This window comes from Squalius cephalus, assembly GCF_949319135.1.
Source record: "Squalius cephalus genome assembly, chromosome: 22".
Taxonomy (NCBI): Eukaryota; Metazoa; Chordata; class Actinopteri; order Cypriniformes; family Leuciscidae; genus Squalius; species Squalius cephalus.
In genome coordinates, this window is record NC_137143.1 from 8,091,573 (window position 1) to 8,108,661 (window position 17,089).

At 37.9% G+C, this 17,089-nt stretch overlaps 1 protein-coding gene across 1 annotated transcript; it reads right to left on the reverse strand.

The window, feature by feature from the left end:
* Window positions 1–437: 437 nt before the first annotated feature.
* Window positions 438–14,975, reverse strand: ifi30b (IFI30 lysosomal thiol reductase b). The gene is made up of 7 exons (XM_079857739.1): window positions 14,771–14,975; window positions 13,368–13,556; window positions 13,200–13,268; window positions 6,929–7,018; window positions 1,878–2,030; window positions 1,710–1,778; window positions 438–1,606 (listed from the first exon to the last, which is right to left on the reverse strand). Exons 1-7 carry the CDS (start codon window positions 14,909–14,911, stop codon window positions 1,547–1,549), a joined length of 771 nt encoding a protein of 256 aa, XP_079713865.1. The 5' UTR covers window positions 14,912–14,975; the 3' UTR covers window positions 438–1,546.
* Window positions 14,976–17,089: the final 2,114 nt, after the last annotated feature.

Here is a 17,089-nt window from a genome sequence, read left to right on the forward strand (position 1 = left end):
TTATGTTGAGGAAAAAATTATCTGACACTGTCCTCTGCTGGTGAAAAGAGGTATGTTGCAGTAATTGAAAATATTGGAAAAGAATGGCCCACTAGGCATGGTGCTGAGCTGAGCCTTTAAGTTAACCCTTGTGTGGTGTTCATATTTTTGTTATTCAGCCAGTGTTCGTGGGTCTGGTGGACTCGTTGTATTTTTGGGTTTTTAATTCAACACAATCAAACAATTTTATGTTAAAATACACAACAGATATTTACTTCATCCCAATTACAAGCAATATAAACAGCATATATGGTTAATATTTTCTCTTTACCTTTGTTAGATCACATTTAAGAATTGCAACCTTGTGCAGGAACAGCAGGGGTAGAAACACAAAACTCACTCTTGCACTCACACTCTCTCACACGCACACAGAAAATGAGTCAAGGCCAATGAGTCTGAGTTTGAAAAAAGAATTAATTGTATAATTTTTATTTTGATAAACAATGAAAATGGGTCCTACCTGAACACCATACAAGGGTTAATAAATGTCTACATGCCTTTAAAGATAATTTAGACATGATGTGATTTAGATCATATTCTACAAAAATATGAAAAAAGGTGTGACTTCAGATATGGTTAAAGGGACAATGTGTAGTTTAAGTATTTTATTATCTAAAATCAATATTTTTATTCATAAATATGTCCTCAATGGTGTACAAATACCTCTGCCAATGATCTGACTTATCCTCGTAAACGAAGAATTTATTATCTTTATATACATGGGACGGGTAGGCCTACGGAGGCTTCCATGTCTTTCCGCCATCTTGAAAAACTATAATAGCAGAGAGGGACAAAAAGTACTAGGCCAACGCATTTCCACAATGTGTTTTCGTTAAGAGCCAGCGTCACGTGACTGAAAGCAGCTGAACCGGACAAGAAGATTTGAGAGACGCTTGTCACTGCCCCGGCAAGTTTAAAAGGCTGCACTGCACGGTTATTTATAATGGAGGACCATATTTATGTGGAGACACAGGACCGGAGATTGCAAAAAACAAGGGTTAATTCCCGGTTCCAGGTGGAAAGAGTTGATGCAGGAGAAAGCTTTCAAAAGAGACGCTGAACTTGCCTGCTTTCTTCTCAACAGGTAAGTCAATGTTACGGTCTAAATTACAAGCTTTTTTTCATTGCTTGGTCGCTTCTCTGCCTTTGGAAACTTTCAATTCTATCAAACATCCGTTTGTTCGTTGTGTCAAGTTGCAGTTTGTTTGAAATAACAAACCTGTTCACCCAAAGGAAAACTCGATAAAGTGCTATTAGAAGACATCCTGTCATAGCTTTTTGGTACATAACGGCTACCGTAGAAGCAACACGCATTTGAAAAAGCGAGGCGCTGTAGAGCACTATTCGTTTGAATGCAAAATACAATTTCACTGCTAGATGGGAGAAATTCCTACACATTGTCCCTTTAAGACTGTCAATATTGTATTTTTATTTTTTATTTTACCACAAACAGCAAAGAGCATCATATACAATATAAATCTGTATTGTGTAACACTCCTCCCTTCCACTAGCAAAAGCTTCGGTCCAGTTTTTTCAGAGCTCCAGTGCAGACTGGTGGCATGATTCCCTGTAAGAGAAGTACACACGATTTTTAATTAAGCCTTGTTGGTGAGCATGTGAAGTACTTCAGCAATCAGAAATGCTAAATGTGAAAAGACACATTAGCATACTTTGTACAATCTGCATACAAGGTTGAAGAGAGTGGACATAGCCTTATCTTCCCATTCACTAGTATATTCCTGAGGAAGAAAACATTTGGATATCAAAAACTCAACTCGACACATTAGTGTCTTTTATTACAAAGATTAGTGCAAATGCTCTGCTCTAGAAGGCCTCACCCCATTGAAGGTGATCCAGGGCACATGGGTATGTGCAGGTTTAAGCGCTTGTGTCTTCACTCCATTCTGATGCATCAAACTGTGTCCAAGCTCTCCTCTGGTACAGGACTCTATGGTCCCCCATTTAACAAATGGTGCATAGAGCTGCAAACACTGCCACATTTTTTTTTAAATAATAATAATAATAATAATAATAATAATTATATATATATATATATATATATATCCCAGATAGCAAACAGTCATTGAAACTATGTTAAATCAACATTCCTTTTTCAACATTAAGTCATTGAATCAACATCGAACTCTGATGTTGATTCTACATCATTTTGCACCCTGTTTTAATATTGAAACAACGTTGAAATCCTGTCCATAGATCAACGGAATTCCAATGGTATTTCAATTATTAGGAATATTGAAACAATGTTGAAATTTCAACCGAACTAAGGATCAACGTGATTTCAATGGAATTTCAATCATTTTTAAATGTTAATTTTAAATGTAATGCCATAAATTAAATAGCCTGCTTTATCTACAACCAGGATGTTAAAAAGTAATGGAACATTTGAAATCACTGAACACACCACACTATTTAAAAACAAATTCATTTTTATTAGCCTTTTTAATTATTTGTACTCTTTATTTACACTTCAATGTCCTCTGACGCCTGAATAGTTTGTCATCCAGTATGGGCTCAAATTCCCGCCAAATATATAGCGGTCACGTATAAAAAAATAATAAGCGTGAATCAAAAATTTACAAACACATGTAAAAATATATTGCACAAACTGAAAAAAAAAATGCAAAATGATCAGAATAGCAAACAACGTGGTCACGGATCAAAATATAATAAGCGTGAATCAAGAAATAACAAGCATGAATTAAAAACTTTAAACACATTAAAAGTTATGTTGCACAAAACTTAAACTTATGGTCATGCTTTCTTAAAAAGTATGTTTTCCTTGGTTTTATTACTGTGTACTTTGTGCTTTCTTGCATTTTCTGCTCATATTTTACTCTTTTGTACGCTTGTGCTGTTTTTCTCTTCGCTCTTCTTTCTATGTTCTGCTTTCTGTTTTCTATGTAATGTCGGTCCTGGGTGCAGAGTTTAGCTCCTCCAACCCTAATCAAACACACCTGAACCAGCTAATCATCGTCTTTGGGATAATTAAGACAGGTGAGGTTTTTAATCGGAGTTGACGCTAAACTCTGCAGGACAGCGGCACTCCAGAAACAACGTTACCTATCCCTGATGGAGATGTTGCTGTATTCAAATTTTAAGCTATATTTAAAACATTAATCCTAAAGTAATATGCAATTATGTAGCTATGTAAGTAAACACAATAAGTTTGTAATAAATCACTGTATTAAATTCAACTGGTTTCTGTATATCTTCTCTGTAACACAATCATTTTCAATAATCTTGTCAAATTTGGCGAGGTTAATAAAAAAAGGTAGGCAATGCGTAGCGGTGACAGGTCAAAGTCCTTAAGTCTTCAGACAATGGCCGTTTTAGTTTTTGCAACGAATTGTAGTGTTTCATAACTGCAGGATGTTTTACTTACAGCAGCCTTAGCATATTGACATCATGAGCCAAGTAATATTGTTTAACACCAATTACAAGTGTGCACATTAAAGGAGAACTTGGTAACTTTTTTAACTTAATAAAACTGTCTATAATTCATTTGGATGGTTAAACAACCTGTTCTGGTGATATTGGTGACTTTCCCCGCTCCCCCCAGCGTTCCCAGGCGGAAAACCAACCTTGCAACTTGGGGACTACCGTCCCGGCAAGATAGAAATTGGAAGTCTCGTGAGAAGCGAGAACGAGAACGAGAACGAGCGCGAAACACGAATTGCTTTACGGCAATTCGACATAAACACACACGCATGTATGATGTATTACCCACCTCGGTAGACATAGCTCTACACGATACAGTTGGCTTGCTCCGATCATAACAAACGCACATGAGCAGCGGTAGAGAGGGGGAGGAGGCCGCCGCAAGTGAGTTTTTTACGACTGTGTTGTGAAATATACACCCCCCCCCACAGCTGTAGGGGGAGCTCGTGGGGAAAACATGCGACAACAAACGGAAAAATTAGCGAAGAAGTGACTAGAGTTCGCTAGAGTTGCCGAGTTCTCCTTTAACATTCTCATGTATCTCAAAAAAGATGAATTTAATTATTTATGTCCAGAGTTAAGATAGCTTTACTGCTTGAAAGTCTTTGTAAAGTTAAATTGAACTGCCGTCTTCCCCTGTATAAGTAAGTGCAGCACTCCTGAAAAGGAATAAGGATTAAAGAAAAATGAAATAAAAGAGAGCGCAGCAGTGCTTCTTTGTTGTTATATTTACTCAGAATGAAGTGCATCACGGGCGCGCACCACCCACTGAAGTGTGCGGTGACGTAATCACGCTGGTATGCCAAGCGAAAATAATTTAATAAATGCACATAACAAAGCACAAATAAGAAATTGAACAGTATATAAAAGTATTAGAAAAATAACATTTTAGTATATTATAATGGGATTGAAGAAATTGTACAAACATAAACAGCTTGTACTCCTACATAAGCATCAGTAGCCACGAGTCGCATTGGTGTGACGTCAACTCCCCTCTTCGATTGATTGGCTAGAGGAGTAGCTGTCAATCTAGAACTAGTGGACCAATGGTGACTCTTAAGCCCGCCCTAATTTACATGAAACTCGAACTGCAACATTTGGGAAAGCAAGCGCAGAACATAGAAAGAAGAGCGAAGAGAAAAACAGCACAAGCGTACAAAAGAGTAAAATATGAGCAGAAAATGCAAGAAAGCACAAAGTACACAGTAATAAAACCAAGGAAAACATACTTTTTAAGAAAGCATGACCATAAGTTTAAGTTTTGTGCAAAATAACTTTTAATGTGTTTAAAGTTTTTATTCATGCTTGTTATTTCTTGATTCACGCTTATTATATTTTGATCCGTAACCACGTTGTTTGCTATTCTGATCATTTTGCATTTTTTTTTTCAGTTTGTGCAATATATTTTTACATGTGTTTTTAAATTTTTGATTCACACTTATTATTTTTTTATACGTGACCGCTATATATTTGGCGGGAATTTGAGCCCATAATCCAGTCCCTCCTGCCCGGTCTGGCGCATATAGCGCATCCACTTTTGCTGGGTGATGGCGGCTGTCCCCATCTGCTGAGTAAGAGCATCTAAAACAGAAAATAAAATCACAATGCAAAAAATTAGCATTTAAGTTAAACAGAACACATATTTGAACACTTGGAACAAATTCAGTAGCCTATAGGCCTATGATTTTTCAATGATCGGATATTTGTCCATGTGTTGCATGTTTCCCCTATTCAAAGCACTTTTCAAAACTGCCCAATATGTTCATGGATGTATTCGAATTAAAGGGAGGCAAAAAGGATCAGCTTGCAGTGACATCTTTCATAAGGACAATTTATGTGGCCAAGTGACTCTAAAAAAAAATCATGTTTATTATTTTATTAAATCAGAACTAATTGTTAACTCAACAAATTAAATATAAATAACTGGATACTTATAACTAATTAAATAGTAAATGTATTGATTAGAGTTACCATAGACAAAATATTTTTCTGGTTGACTAAATTGCAAATTAATTTCTGCTTAAATACTGGGTGCATGGAGGAATATGCATAAATCTCACCGCGAAAACAGGCGAATAATAATAGGCTATGTCTTTAAAATTAACGAGGCATTTTAATTGTTTCTAAATGAAGTATGTGGGGCTAAGCCCCCCCTTGACGCCAGGCCTGGTTGTCAGGCGCTGTATAATAACAGTGCGCACGTGGTGCGCGCCCTTCCCCGCGCTCAGAAAAGGCACAGAAGATCATCAAAAATCGTGATATCGCATAAAGCACTAGTATAAAACGACTGTTATTATTTCTGAAAACAAACACAATGGAGTTACAAAACTGTATCGCACGCATCGCAGCCCTGCTCGAGGATTATTCATATTTTGGATTTGTTGGCTATTACGACGAGATGGTCTAATCGGCATTTCCAGTTAACGTTACTTACAACTCGAGACAGTTCTGCATTGAATAAAGTAAAGGTAAATCATGTCTTTTGTGTAATTCTGGCCCGCCGCGGTCACTTCTGTCGGTAGCGCTCGGTGGAGCACTATGCTAGCGTTGGTTCCGCCGGTGTTCTCCGGCGGTCAGAAGAAATAGCGGTGCTGTGTTAATAGATTTCACGACACTAGCAATGGGTACAGTCAGACATGTATTTTGAGCTAGCTATCACAAAAATAGACTGGACTCTGAGGTTTTGCTAACTTTATAACCTAGAAGAGAACCACAAAGTAGCTACTTTTGGCAGATTTTGACACATTGGTAAAACAAAAATCTATTTCAGTGACTGCAGCACTGCGTCATTTACTACATTAACCATCATGTTAACGATCAACCTAACAGTATTTGATATGGTACAATTCATTCATATCGAACATTAAGCAAGCTTACCTGTACGCTTGTGCCAAGGTCCAGAAATGAGCTGTGTCAGGTGCAGTACGTTGGTGTTGATCTCAACCAAAAATCGATGGATCATATTTCCCGGTCAACTATATATCGATGCATTTTCAATCATATTTCCCGGTCAACTATATGCCGATGACTCTTCAACAACAGCGTCGTTTCCCGGTCAACTATAAATCAATGATTTTTCAACACATTCAGCGATCGCCCGGTAAACCAAATATCAATGCTTAATCAATCATAAAAATAACTATAGATCAATGTTGTTCCAATATTGTTGCCATCAACATTAATAACATCAGGTTTTCATCGATATGGTAATGGTGATTCAACATTTATTTTGCATTGAAATTTCAACATCAACCATAATGATGATTCAGATGGAAAAACAATGTTTATTCAATGTTGCTTGCTGTCTGGGATATATATATATATATATAGAAAGAGAGAGAGAGAGAGAGAGACCATTTTAAAATGGCGCTCCGTTGTTCAAAGAGAATGCTGTAATGAGGGACAGTAATGTTGGCTCAGAGATTCTTACAGGCTTAGCAGATTTGAGTACATCTGCTGACGACTCCATGCAGTAAATGACAGGAAATGCTGCATGACTGGCTGAATATAAAACACATGCCTATGAAAAAGAGAAGAAATATAAACAAGGTGTATTGTGTAACTTGAAATCTTTATTTATTCACAAACAAAACCTAGCCTTGCTGTCTCTGCTGCCTTCACAGGGAGTATTATTGATGTTAGCATGTTGCTAAGCTAACAACACAATATGCCAAGCATAATACACAGAATACACAAATTTGGGTAAAATAGTTTTAGTAATTTTTATTCAAAATTCTTTTTTATTAGACCAAACAATTTTAATCAGTGAAATACGTGGTATTCATAGTGAAATACGAGGTATCTGCAGAGCTTCAAATTTAAGACTTAAGACCTGTGTGCGCACACACACACGTCTGGTGCTAGAGAAAAGCTACAAGATTTTATGTTGAATTATATGCCTGATACAGTTTATTATGTAACCAGAATAACTAGAAAATGCATAATGCAGGACTTTTAATTATTGAAAAGACCAGAATACACCAGGACTATTATTAAATGTCTTTACTTTATAACATCTAGCTGCTCAATCAAAAAGTTAAGATAAAATATGCATTTCTACAGCTACAGCAAACTGCTTTGAAACCACGCATTCTACAGGCTTGCAACAGCGTTTTGACTTTGAACATGCAACGCTCACGCAACAACTTCAGATTTTTTAAAGTCGACATTTATGTGATGAAAGTCGAGTCGATGTCGACTATTCGCTGATGACGTCATAAATGAACAAATAGCCTAAGGGTACATTTACATGACAACGATATGCTTAAGATGACACATACAGATGACACCATTGTCAAAATGATCCCCATTCACACGGATCCACGAAAACGACTAAAAACGCTGTATTCACTGCCAGGCCATTAGATGGCGATGAAACACTATAGATTGAACATGTAATATGCATGTGCATGAGGTCATCGTTTTCAGAGATTCACGTTTTTGTTGTTTACAAGGAGACCGTTTTCAAAAACTTGCACTTAGAAACATGTTTTCAAAAGTTTGCGTTTTCAGGCATCCAAAACGCTGTTGTCATCTAAATGAACGGCCAAAACGCTTTAAAAGTTAGTTTAAAAGTTACACATTTTTAGTTGAAAACGGTGTCGTGTAAACAGCCCCTAAGCCTGAACCCTGAGCTGAGACTAGAACACGGGTTACCTTGTGCACAGCTATGACTATATGACACAGCGCTGCCCATAAGACTATTGCTCCTACATAAGAGTTTATTTTTTTAGCAGCTCTTTTGTCTTTGTGTCATTATATTTCTCACAAATTTCTGCTCATTCTAAATCAGATACAGATAAAGCAGCACAGTAAAGATTATTACATTAATATGAATGCATTAGTGAGAGAGCGATTGCGTGTGAATTAATTATACCTGGCAGCATCTCTCTACTAATAGTGCAGCTGTGGGTTTTAGTTACTAGGAAATATATGCTAGAACTTTTCAGTTTCTAAGCTATTTCATTGATAAATCACATAACAGTGTTGACGATACATTTCTGCGTTACTGAATGATTCTGAGCGTGTGCGATCTGCATGTGAAGTGCGAGAAATGTGTGTGCTTTACAATGCAGCAGCGCATTAGTTTAGAATGGCGATCGTGTACAATAAGCTTTTTTAAACCGTGCATTCTCCCGATCAATTTTGAGCATCCAGATGGTATAATAAAACATGTCTTGAGGAGCGCTCTCGGAGTACTCATTTAATTGTCATTTTAACTGTTTGACTTCAAGATTTCGTATCCTGTTGCACCCTCTATTGGCCATGACCAGCGACTAGTCGACGTCAAGCTTAAAGCATCATGACAGAGCATTAAAGTCAACTAATTGACTAGTCTGTGCAACCTCTAGCACTCACACGATGTACAAAAAAAGTTGAGCTAAGTTAAAAATAAGGGAACCTATCACACTCAACTTTTTAAGTTAACTCAACTAATTCGCTCCAGTTTAGCCAACTTGAAAACTTTTTTTTCATCTAGTGAGTAACAAGTAGTATTTTGAACTTAAAAGCTATGGAACGTTTAACATTTAGCAATTCAAGCAGCTACAATCCTTATTTTTCATCTCCATGTTTGTTTTTTTCAGAGACAACTTCATGACATGAACATTGTTTGCCTCTTAAAACTAGAGGCAAACATTTCTACCTGGGCAAATACACTCACCTAAAGGATTATTAGGAACACCTGTTCAATTTCTCATTAATGCAATTATCTAATCAACCAATCACGGTCTTTGGTGTTTTATGCCCCCAACGTCGCCTTCCAGGCAGCGAGGGGATGGGTAGGTTTAAGGTTGAGGGTAGGGTTAGCTGCCTCTAAGGAGCCATTGGGGGCATAAAACACCATCGAGCACCAATCACATGGCAGTTGCCACAATCTCCTGAACTCCAAACCAGGGTTCTAAATTAACACCCGCCACCCCGCCAAATGCGGGTTAAAATTCATTTTGGCGGGTGTTAATAAAAACTTACTAGCCAGTTTGGCCAGTGATGCATGAGGCATTACATGCATGTTGATACATAAGGCTCTGTTCTGCTTGGTTTCCGCTCTGTTCTCGGTCAGTCATTTATCCCCATGTACTTCCTACATTTCCCATGAACACTGTGCCGTAATGCTACGTGATGACGTTTCATACGCCCATTGGCTGCGCGCAGTTTGCAGTGAAACCAGCGCGAGAAACCATGGAAACGAACGGACACAGAAAACACAAGAAATAAGACGAACGGAGTTGGCTAGTAAAGTAGGTTAATATTAAAACGAAATGCGGCGGTGGTTGGGTCAGACTTCTGGGGGGGAGAAGAGGAACGAGGCAGGGGATGAGGAGGGTATCGACAGAGAAACTAAGAAAAGAAAATTTAATGCCAAATGGCTGACGGGTCGTGAATGGCTAACGGAAGGATTAAAACTGCCAAGACAGGTCGTATTGAAGAAGAAGAGCTCTGAAGACATGCGATTCAAATGATAGATATATAGCTGCTAGATCCCAAACTTGAAATTAAATGTTTGCAGTTTCTGTGTATATTTTGTTGTATTGTACTTTATGTTTTTCATGCCAGCAATTCTAATAAAATAATCAAATGCATTCAGTGGCACTCATAATTTATCTTATTTTCACCGGAAAAAAAATTGGCTAGTGGATATTCTGATTGGCTGGTAACTTTAGAAAGTTACCAGCCACATTGGCTGGTGATCAAAAAAGTTAATTTAGAACCCTGCTCCAAACTGAATGTCAGAATGGGAAAGAAAGGTGATTTAAGCAATTTTGAGCGTGGCATGGTTGTTGGTGCCAGACGGGCCGGTCTGAGTATTTCACAATCTGCTCAGTTACTGGGATTTTCACGCACAACCATTTCTAGGATTTACAAAGAATGGTGTGAAAAGGGAAAAACATCCAGTATGCGGCAGTCCTGTGGGCGAAAATGCCTTGTTGATGCTAGAGGTCAGAGGAGAATGGGCCGACTGATTCAAGCTGATAAAAGAGCAACTTTGACTGAAATAACCACTCGTTACAACCGAGGTATGCAGCAAAGCATTTGTGAAGCTACAACACGCACAACCTTGAGGCGGATGGGCTACAACAGCAGAAGACCCCACCGAGTACCACTCATCTCCACTACAAATAGGAAAGAGAGGCTACAATTTGCACGAGCTCACCAAAATTGGACAGTTGAAGACTGGAAAAATGTTGCCTGGTCTGATGAGTCTCGATTTCTGTTGAGACATTCAGATGGTAGAGTCAGAATTTGGCGTAAACAGAATGAGAACATGGATCCATCATGCCTTGTTACCACTGTGCAGGCTGGTGGTGGTGGTGTAATGGTGTGGGGGATGTTTTCTTGGCACACTTTAGGCCCCTTAGTGCCAATTGGGCATCGTTTAAATGCCACGGCCTACCTGAGCATTGTTTCTGACCATGTCCATCGCTTTATGACCACCATGTACCCATCCTCTGATGGCTACTTCCAGCAGGATAATGCACCATGTCACAAAGCTCGAATCATTTCAAATTGGTTTCTTGAACATGACAATGAGTTCACTGTACTAAAATGGCCCCCACAGTCACCAGATCTCAACCCAATAGAGCATCTTTGGGATGTAGTGGAATGGGAGCTTCGTGCCCTGGATGTGCATCCCCCAAATCTCCATCAACTGCAAGATGCTATCCTATCAATATGGGCCAACATTTCTAAAGAATGCTTTCAGCACCTTGTTGAATCAATACCACGTAGAATTAAGGCAGTTCTGAAGGCGAAAGGGGGTCAAACACAGTATTAGTATGGTGTTCCTAATAATCCTTTAGGTGAGTGTATATTTCATACAAAAGTTGCAATGAGATGCATATATAATACCCCAACACACAAATATCAAACATGGTGATGATCAACTATTGTAATTCAGTAAATATTTGAACTACTCATTTTTTAATAATAGTTACCACATAATTTTTTCAAGCTTCAATGCATGCTGGGATCTGCATGCTGGGATCTGGCACAACATTTTCCAATGTAAAATTGTATATAAGTTTTGCCAGTTGGATTAATACATAAGCTATCAGCTTAATGTTTTTCTAACAAAAGTAACAAAGATTTAGTAGGATTAGTAGGAGTCAGTTTATTGACGATGTGCCCTGGATTATTATTTTAGTGAAATAAATAAGAATACTCTAAAGATGTTGCTAACAAAAGTTGTTTTGTTGACCTCAAGTTTTTGTCTAAAAATGTTCCCAACATTGTCCCAACTTTCCAAATTGAGTTATCTGAACAAACAATTTTACATTGAACAATGTTGTGCCAGTTCCCAGCATGCATTGCAGCTTGAGAAAATTATGTGGTAACATAATGATCATTGTGGTAAAAAAATTATCGTTGCTTTGCATTTACTGGCTTGATTTATGTCGTGTCATGAAGTTATCTTTGAAAATCAAACATGGAGATGAAAAACAAGGACTGTAGCTGCTTGCATTACTAAATGCTAAACATTCTATAGTTGCCTTGGCAAGAATTTTTAAGCTCCAAAGACTACTTGTTACTCATTAGATAAAAGTTTTTAAGTTGGCTCAACTGGAGCGAATTAGTTAAAGGAAAATTCCGGTGATAAAAAATGAACCTAGGGGTACCCATGGTTAACCCATGGTTACCGAGTCTTTATAAAGATAAAGAAGATACTTTATAAAGACAGTACATTACACGTATACAGGCAGGAGCCATCTTGGAAAACAGTCTCGATTAGTCGAGGCACGAACGCCATGCTAAGTGAGCTGGTCGATAGGAATTACGTTTGTGAAATCTAATTACATGTGAAATTATTTTTATTTATTTATTTTCTCTGTTGCGTTCAGTACTTTCTTCCGGAAACAACGGACCATATGAGATTCCAAGTCACAGTTCATCTCACTTAGCACGGCGTTCGTGGCTCGACTAGTCCAAGATGGCTCCTGCCTGTACGCGTAATGTACTGTCTTTATAAAGTATCTTCTTATTAAACTGTCTGTTCACTTACAAAGTTCACAATGCTTCGGTTTGCATGTAGGGACCCTCATTATGCTACCGTGTTAGTGTGAGGCTATTTTGAGCCTTGTTAGTGGTATTAATATACTAGCGTTATAAGCTAATCTGTTTTTAGAGATAAAACTCTTTATATTCGATTATCATGAAAACGCATCCCAGAGAATGATCGACTCGGTAACCATGTGTTAATTACCCCTAGGTTCATTTTTCACCGGAATTGTCCTTTAAGTTAACTTAAAAATTTGAGTGTGATAGAGTTGACTTATTTTTTCAAGTTAGCTATATTCGGGTTTTTTTGTTGCCTTGACAAGATCTTTTAAGTTAAAAAGACTACCGATTGCTCATTAGATGAACAAACGTATTTAAGGTGACTTTAATTGGAGCGAATTAGTTGAGTTAACTTAAAAAGCTGAGTGTGATAGGTTGCCTTATTTTTATTTATTTTTTAAAGTTAGCTCCATTTCTTTACAATGCATTTAAGTTTAACACCTTATTGCAATTCCTGCTTTCCATCCCCAAAATTAACACCACTTTAGCATTGATTAAACTGAATTTAAGACTTTTTAAAGTCCCACTGGAACCCTATTTATACTGTATACACTTCTTTTACATTTCTGCCAGCTTGAACAAACATTTTACTAAGCTTGTCGCAGCTCACTAGGTTTTGGAGCATCTATATTATCTCACAAACTCACCTCAACCATATTAGCGTAGCACTCTGGTTCTCCATGTTGACATGAGAATGAATTCTCTTCAGGAAGCTCCTAAAATGTCAAGTTAACAATCATAATCAAATTCAGGTAACATCACAACATCTTCTTTATTACAACACATACACTCTTATGAAAGGTCAACATTTTTACCTTAGCATTGCCGAAAGGCACCAAGTTGACATTCATTATATCTTTCAGTAAAATCCAAGTTGGGAAGAGATGTTCTGTTAGGAACACTCTGCAGCCTGGACACAGGCTCTCGTAGTAGAGAGAGATCTCTACGGGAGGAACCACTGGGTCTGGCCGGGTCGCGTTCAGTTCCATACATTGTTTCTGCACCTACCACAAACAATACATTGCAAATCATGGAAAATAAACATGGTGTAGCAATGTTAAAGACAAAAATCTTCACATTGTCACAGTCTGGCAAGGCTACACTCATGCAATTTGACTTTAGTGTGAACAATCAAGTCACAAAACTACATGAATTTTGTCAGTTAAACCCCTGATAAGCACACAATTGTCACCCAGATTCACATCAGTCATTTTCACGGTTTCCCAAACTGGAATTTCTCCCAGGGCTCCTTGAGTTGATAAAAAGCTAATTAATAATTAAATGATTTAAATAATAATAATAATAAAATAAACATTTTCCAAAAACAAGTGATAAATTATTTGTTTATCTGCATGTCATGTAGCCATTAACCACAATCACAGAACCGTTTGGAATATGTCACTAAAGTGTTCCCTGTTGGACAACATTAAGAATTTGTTTTCACAACTTGCTGTCAGATAAAAAACACTTGTCATAAATGCACACTTAATTTACTCTTTGCATGAATCCTAAATTGATTTAGAAATTATACAAAATTTAGTGGTACATGCAAAGGTGGAAAAGAGTAGTGTTTTACGCATATGGGTCACATTTAAAATGTCACATGACCAATGTCACTGCTTGATAGTAATAATTAATTATGATCATAGCCTGTCACATATCTGTATGTATTCTGTAAAGCCCACCTTTTAGACTAATTATTTACAGGATGAACTTCTGACACTGTACACTGAGTAGGAAGATACAGTTGAAGGCATAAGGAGGTTCATCAAATGATGCAAAACAGGAAACCTTGTGGCCCATTTAATTGGAAGCTGTTTGTTCAAAAGCATGACAGTAATTTACAGGCACAAAGAAGTCTTTGAAATTGATGCTGAGCACATGTTCTTTATAAGACCAGTTTATTCTGTGCAATATTGTATAAAAACGTCAATATTCTAAACAGTCATCAAACTACATATAAATACCAGCAATTATATTGCAAGTTACAGATGAATAATTTTGTTTTTTGGTAGTTTTGTCACTTTAAACATTTTTAAGTAAAAAGATTACCATGCCTTGAGATGCATCAACATTATGTTCTGTAGAATTTGAGTAATTAACAAGCCACAAATTATATTGGGCTGCAGAAATGTCTGTAAATGTCTGTATCATTTAAAGTAAAAAAAAAAAAAAAAAAAAGTTTCAAGACTTACATCAACCTTTTCAACAGACTTACCCCACATTCTGTGGCGATCTCCAGAGACCTGCACCATTGGGATGGAGGGTATCCACATGAAGGCTTTGGGTGAGATTTACTCTGGATTTCATAAACACTGAGGAATATGACATGGAATACACAAAGCATCCGAGTGTTCATTTTGTGGGTATTTAGAGAGTCACTGAACTTTCTTTGAGTGGTATGAGAGCTTGTTTGCACTCTCCTCCCATCAAAATAACCTCAGAGCTCCAATTATCTGTGAGCAGCTGCAGCTGAAAAGACACAGTACTCACTGACCTCAGATCAGCAACGAGAAGCTGCTCAGTGATCAAAGAGGGCTCAGAACTGAGATCAGTGATGTGCCTTTGTAAATATTGCAATAAAAAAAATTACTATCTAGATAAAATCTCTGAATATCACTTAAATTATACCAAAATAAATACCTAAAACTTCAACAGTTCATTTTGTATAAAAAAAGTATTTGACTAACAAATTACATTTTTAAGATATGCTTAATATTTGTGTTAAATTTCAGTTACTATTCAACTCAATGTCATTATTTTTCATTTTTGTGATGTAGCATAGTGCATCACCGAGTCCATAAATAGACGCCAGAAGTGCACATCGACAATGTCACGATCGCTAGCGGAGAAATGGGTGGATCCAACCGCAGCAACATGGTAATCAGGGCCAGGTCATGTTTGTAAATGAGAAGTGGTTCTCAAACAGTTTACCTGGATAAATAAAGGTAAAAAAAAAAAAAAAAAGGAACAGGAACAGACACCACCGGCTCAGGAACAGGAACAGACACCACCGGCTCAGGAACAGACAACACCGGCTCGGAGGCGGCCATCTTGTCTGAAGACACAGGTTCGACGGCAGCAAAGAGTATAGAAGTACCAAGAGGCGAAACTCAATAGAACGTTCCATTGCAACAAACTCCCCCATGCGCAGAGCTGCAGCTCCGCCATCTTGGACTGAACGCAACACAGCTGTCATAGAATTGAACGATACCGGTTCAAATTCAAAAGCGGTTAAATGAACTAAAAAGTAGTTTCTAGTTTTTAATATCTCTAGAGCAGACATCCCATGTCTCTCGGAAGATCCGGGAGTCTCCCGCATATTGATAGCGGCTTCCTGATGCCCGCAAATTAGCTAAAATCACCTGGAATCTAGAGCGAGCGAGCAAGAGCGCGCTGCTCCAAACCGTGTAACGTTAGAGCACGGCAGAAAGGGTGAGGGATCGAGATATCAACATATCAACCTAAAATGTGGAACACAACTTGTTCAGATTTTTTGCTTTCATTTTCTTGCAGTTCTAGAGTAAAATATATTTTGTAATATATATATTTTATATAAAATAGAAATAATTATATTTTTAAATTTGTACATTTAAATAAACTCTTTTAAACTAATTAAAACAAGACCAACCATAGGTCTAAATTCCAAAGCATTCTTGAATTACAACCATTTAAGTTTGGATAGTGATTTTCATATTTATGCGAAAAAAAGGTGACAGTTAAAGGGTTAATTTAGTGATAACAATGAATTAATAAAGCGGTCATTTGCCAGGTTAGGTGTTCATATATCTCTGAAAGTATGCGATTTAAAAAGCCCATTTCGAGTCTTGACCATTTCGACCAAATACATAACATTAGCAAACTGTTACTGCGGTTATGGGATAGCTTACATTAACGTTACAGCACCTGTTATCGTTGACGTTAGCTCACTTTAAAGTTAATAAAACCTTTTCTACTTTACCTCTCTGGATCTTTGGGGAATCTATGAAATGCTAGTTGATTGGTTGTACACTGGTAGTTGTTGCAGTTGATGGCAGAACACTGTTTTCTTTGTTTCCAATTATTTCCAGACATAATGTTAATGCTGTACAGTAGTTGTGCTAACAGTAAAGCTGTTGGTTCAGTCCAAAATGGCGGCCGCGCTACCGAAGCGCCACCTAGTGGCTGTTGTCAAAACTGCAACGGAGTTTCGCCTCTTGTTACTTCTATACTCTTTGATGGCAGTCATCTTCTTCGAAGACACAGGCTCAGCAGACGTGACGTGAACAGTCTCGGCAGACGTGACCACAGTCTCTGAATCGGCAGACATGGACTGAACAGTCTCTGGGTCAACAGGCGTGACATGAACAGTCTCAGGATCAGCAGAACTCATCTGCTTCCTCCATGCCTGCAGAACTGCCACTACATAAAAAAGGAACACAGCCTTCCTGGCCATGGCAGGACTGATGATGGGGAGTTCTGGGACATCCTCCGGGAAGACAGCAGACTGTTCGGGGATGACCTCCAGGGAGACAGCGGGCTGTTCGGGGACGACCTC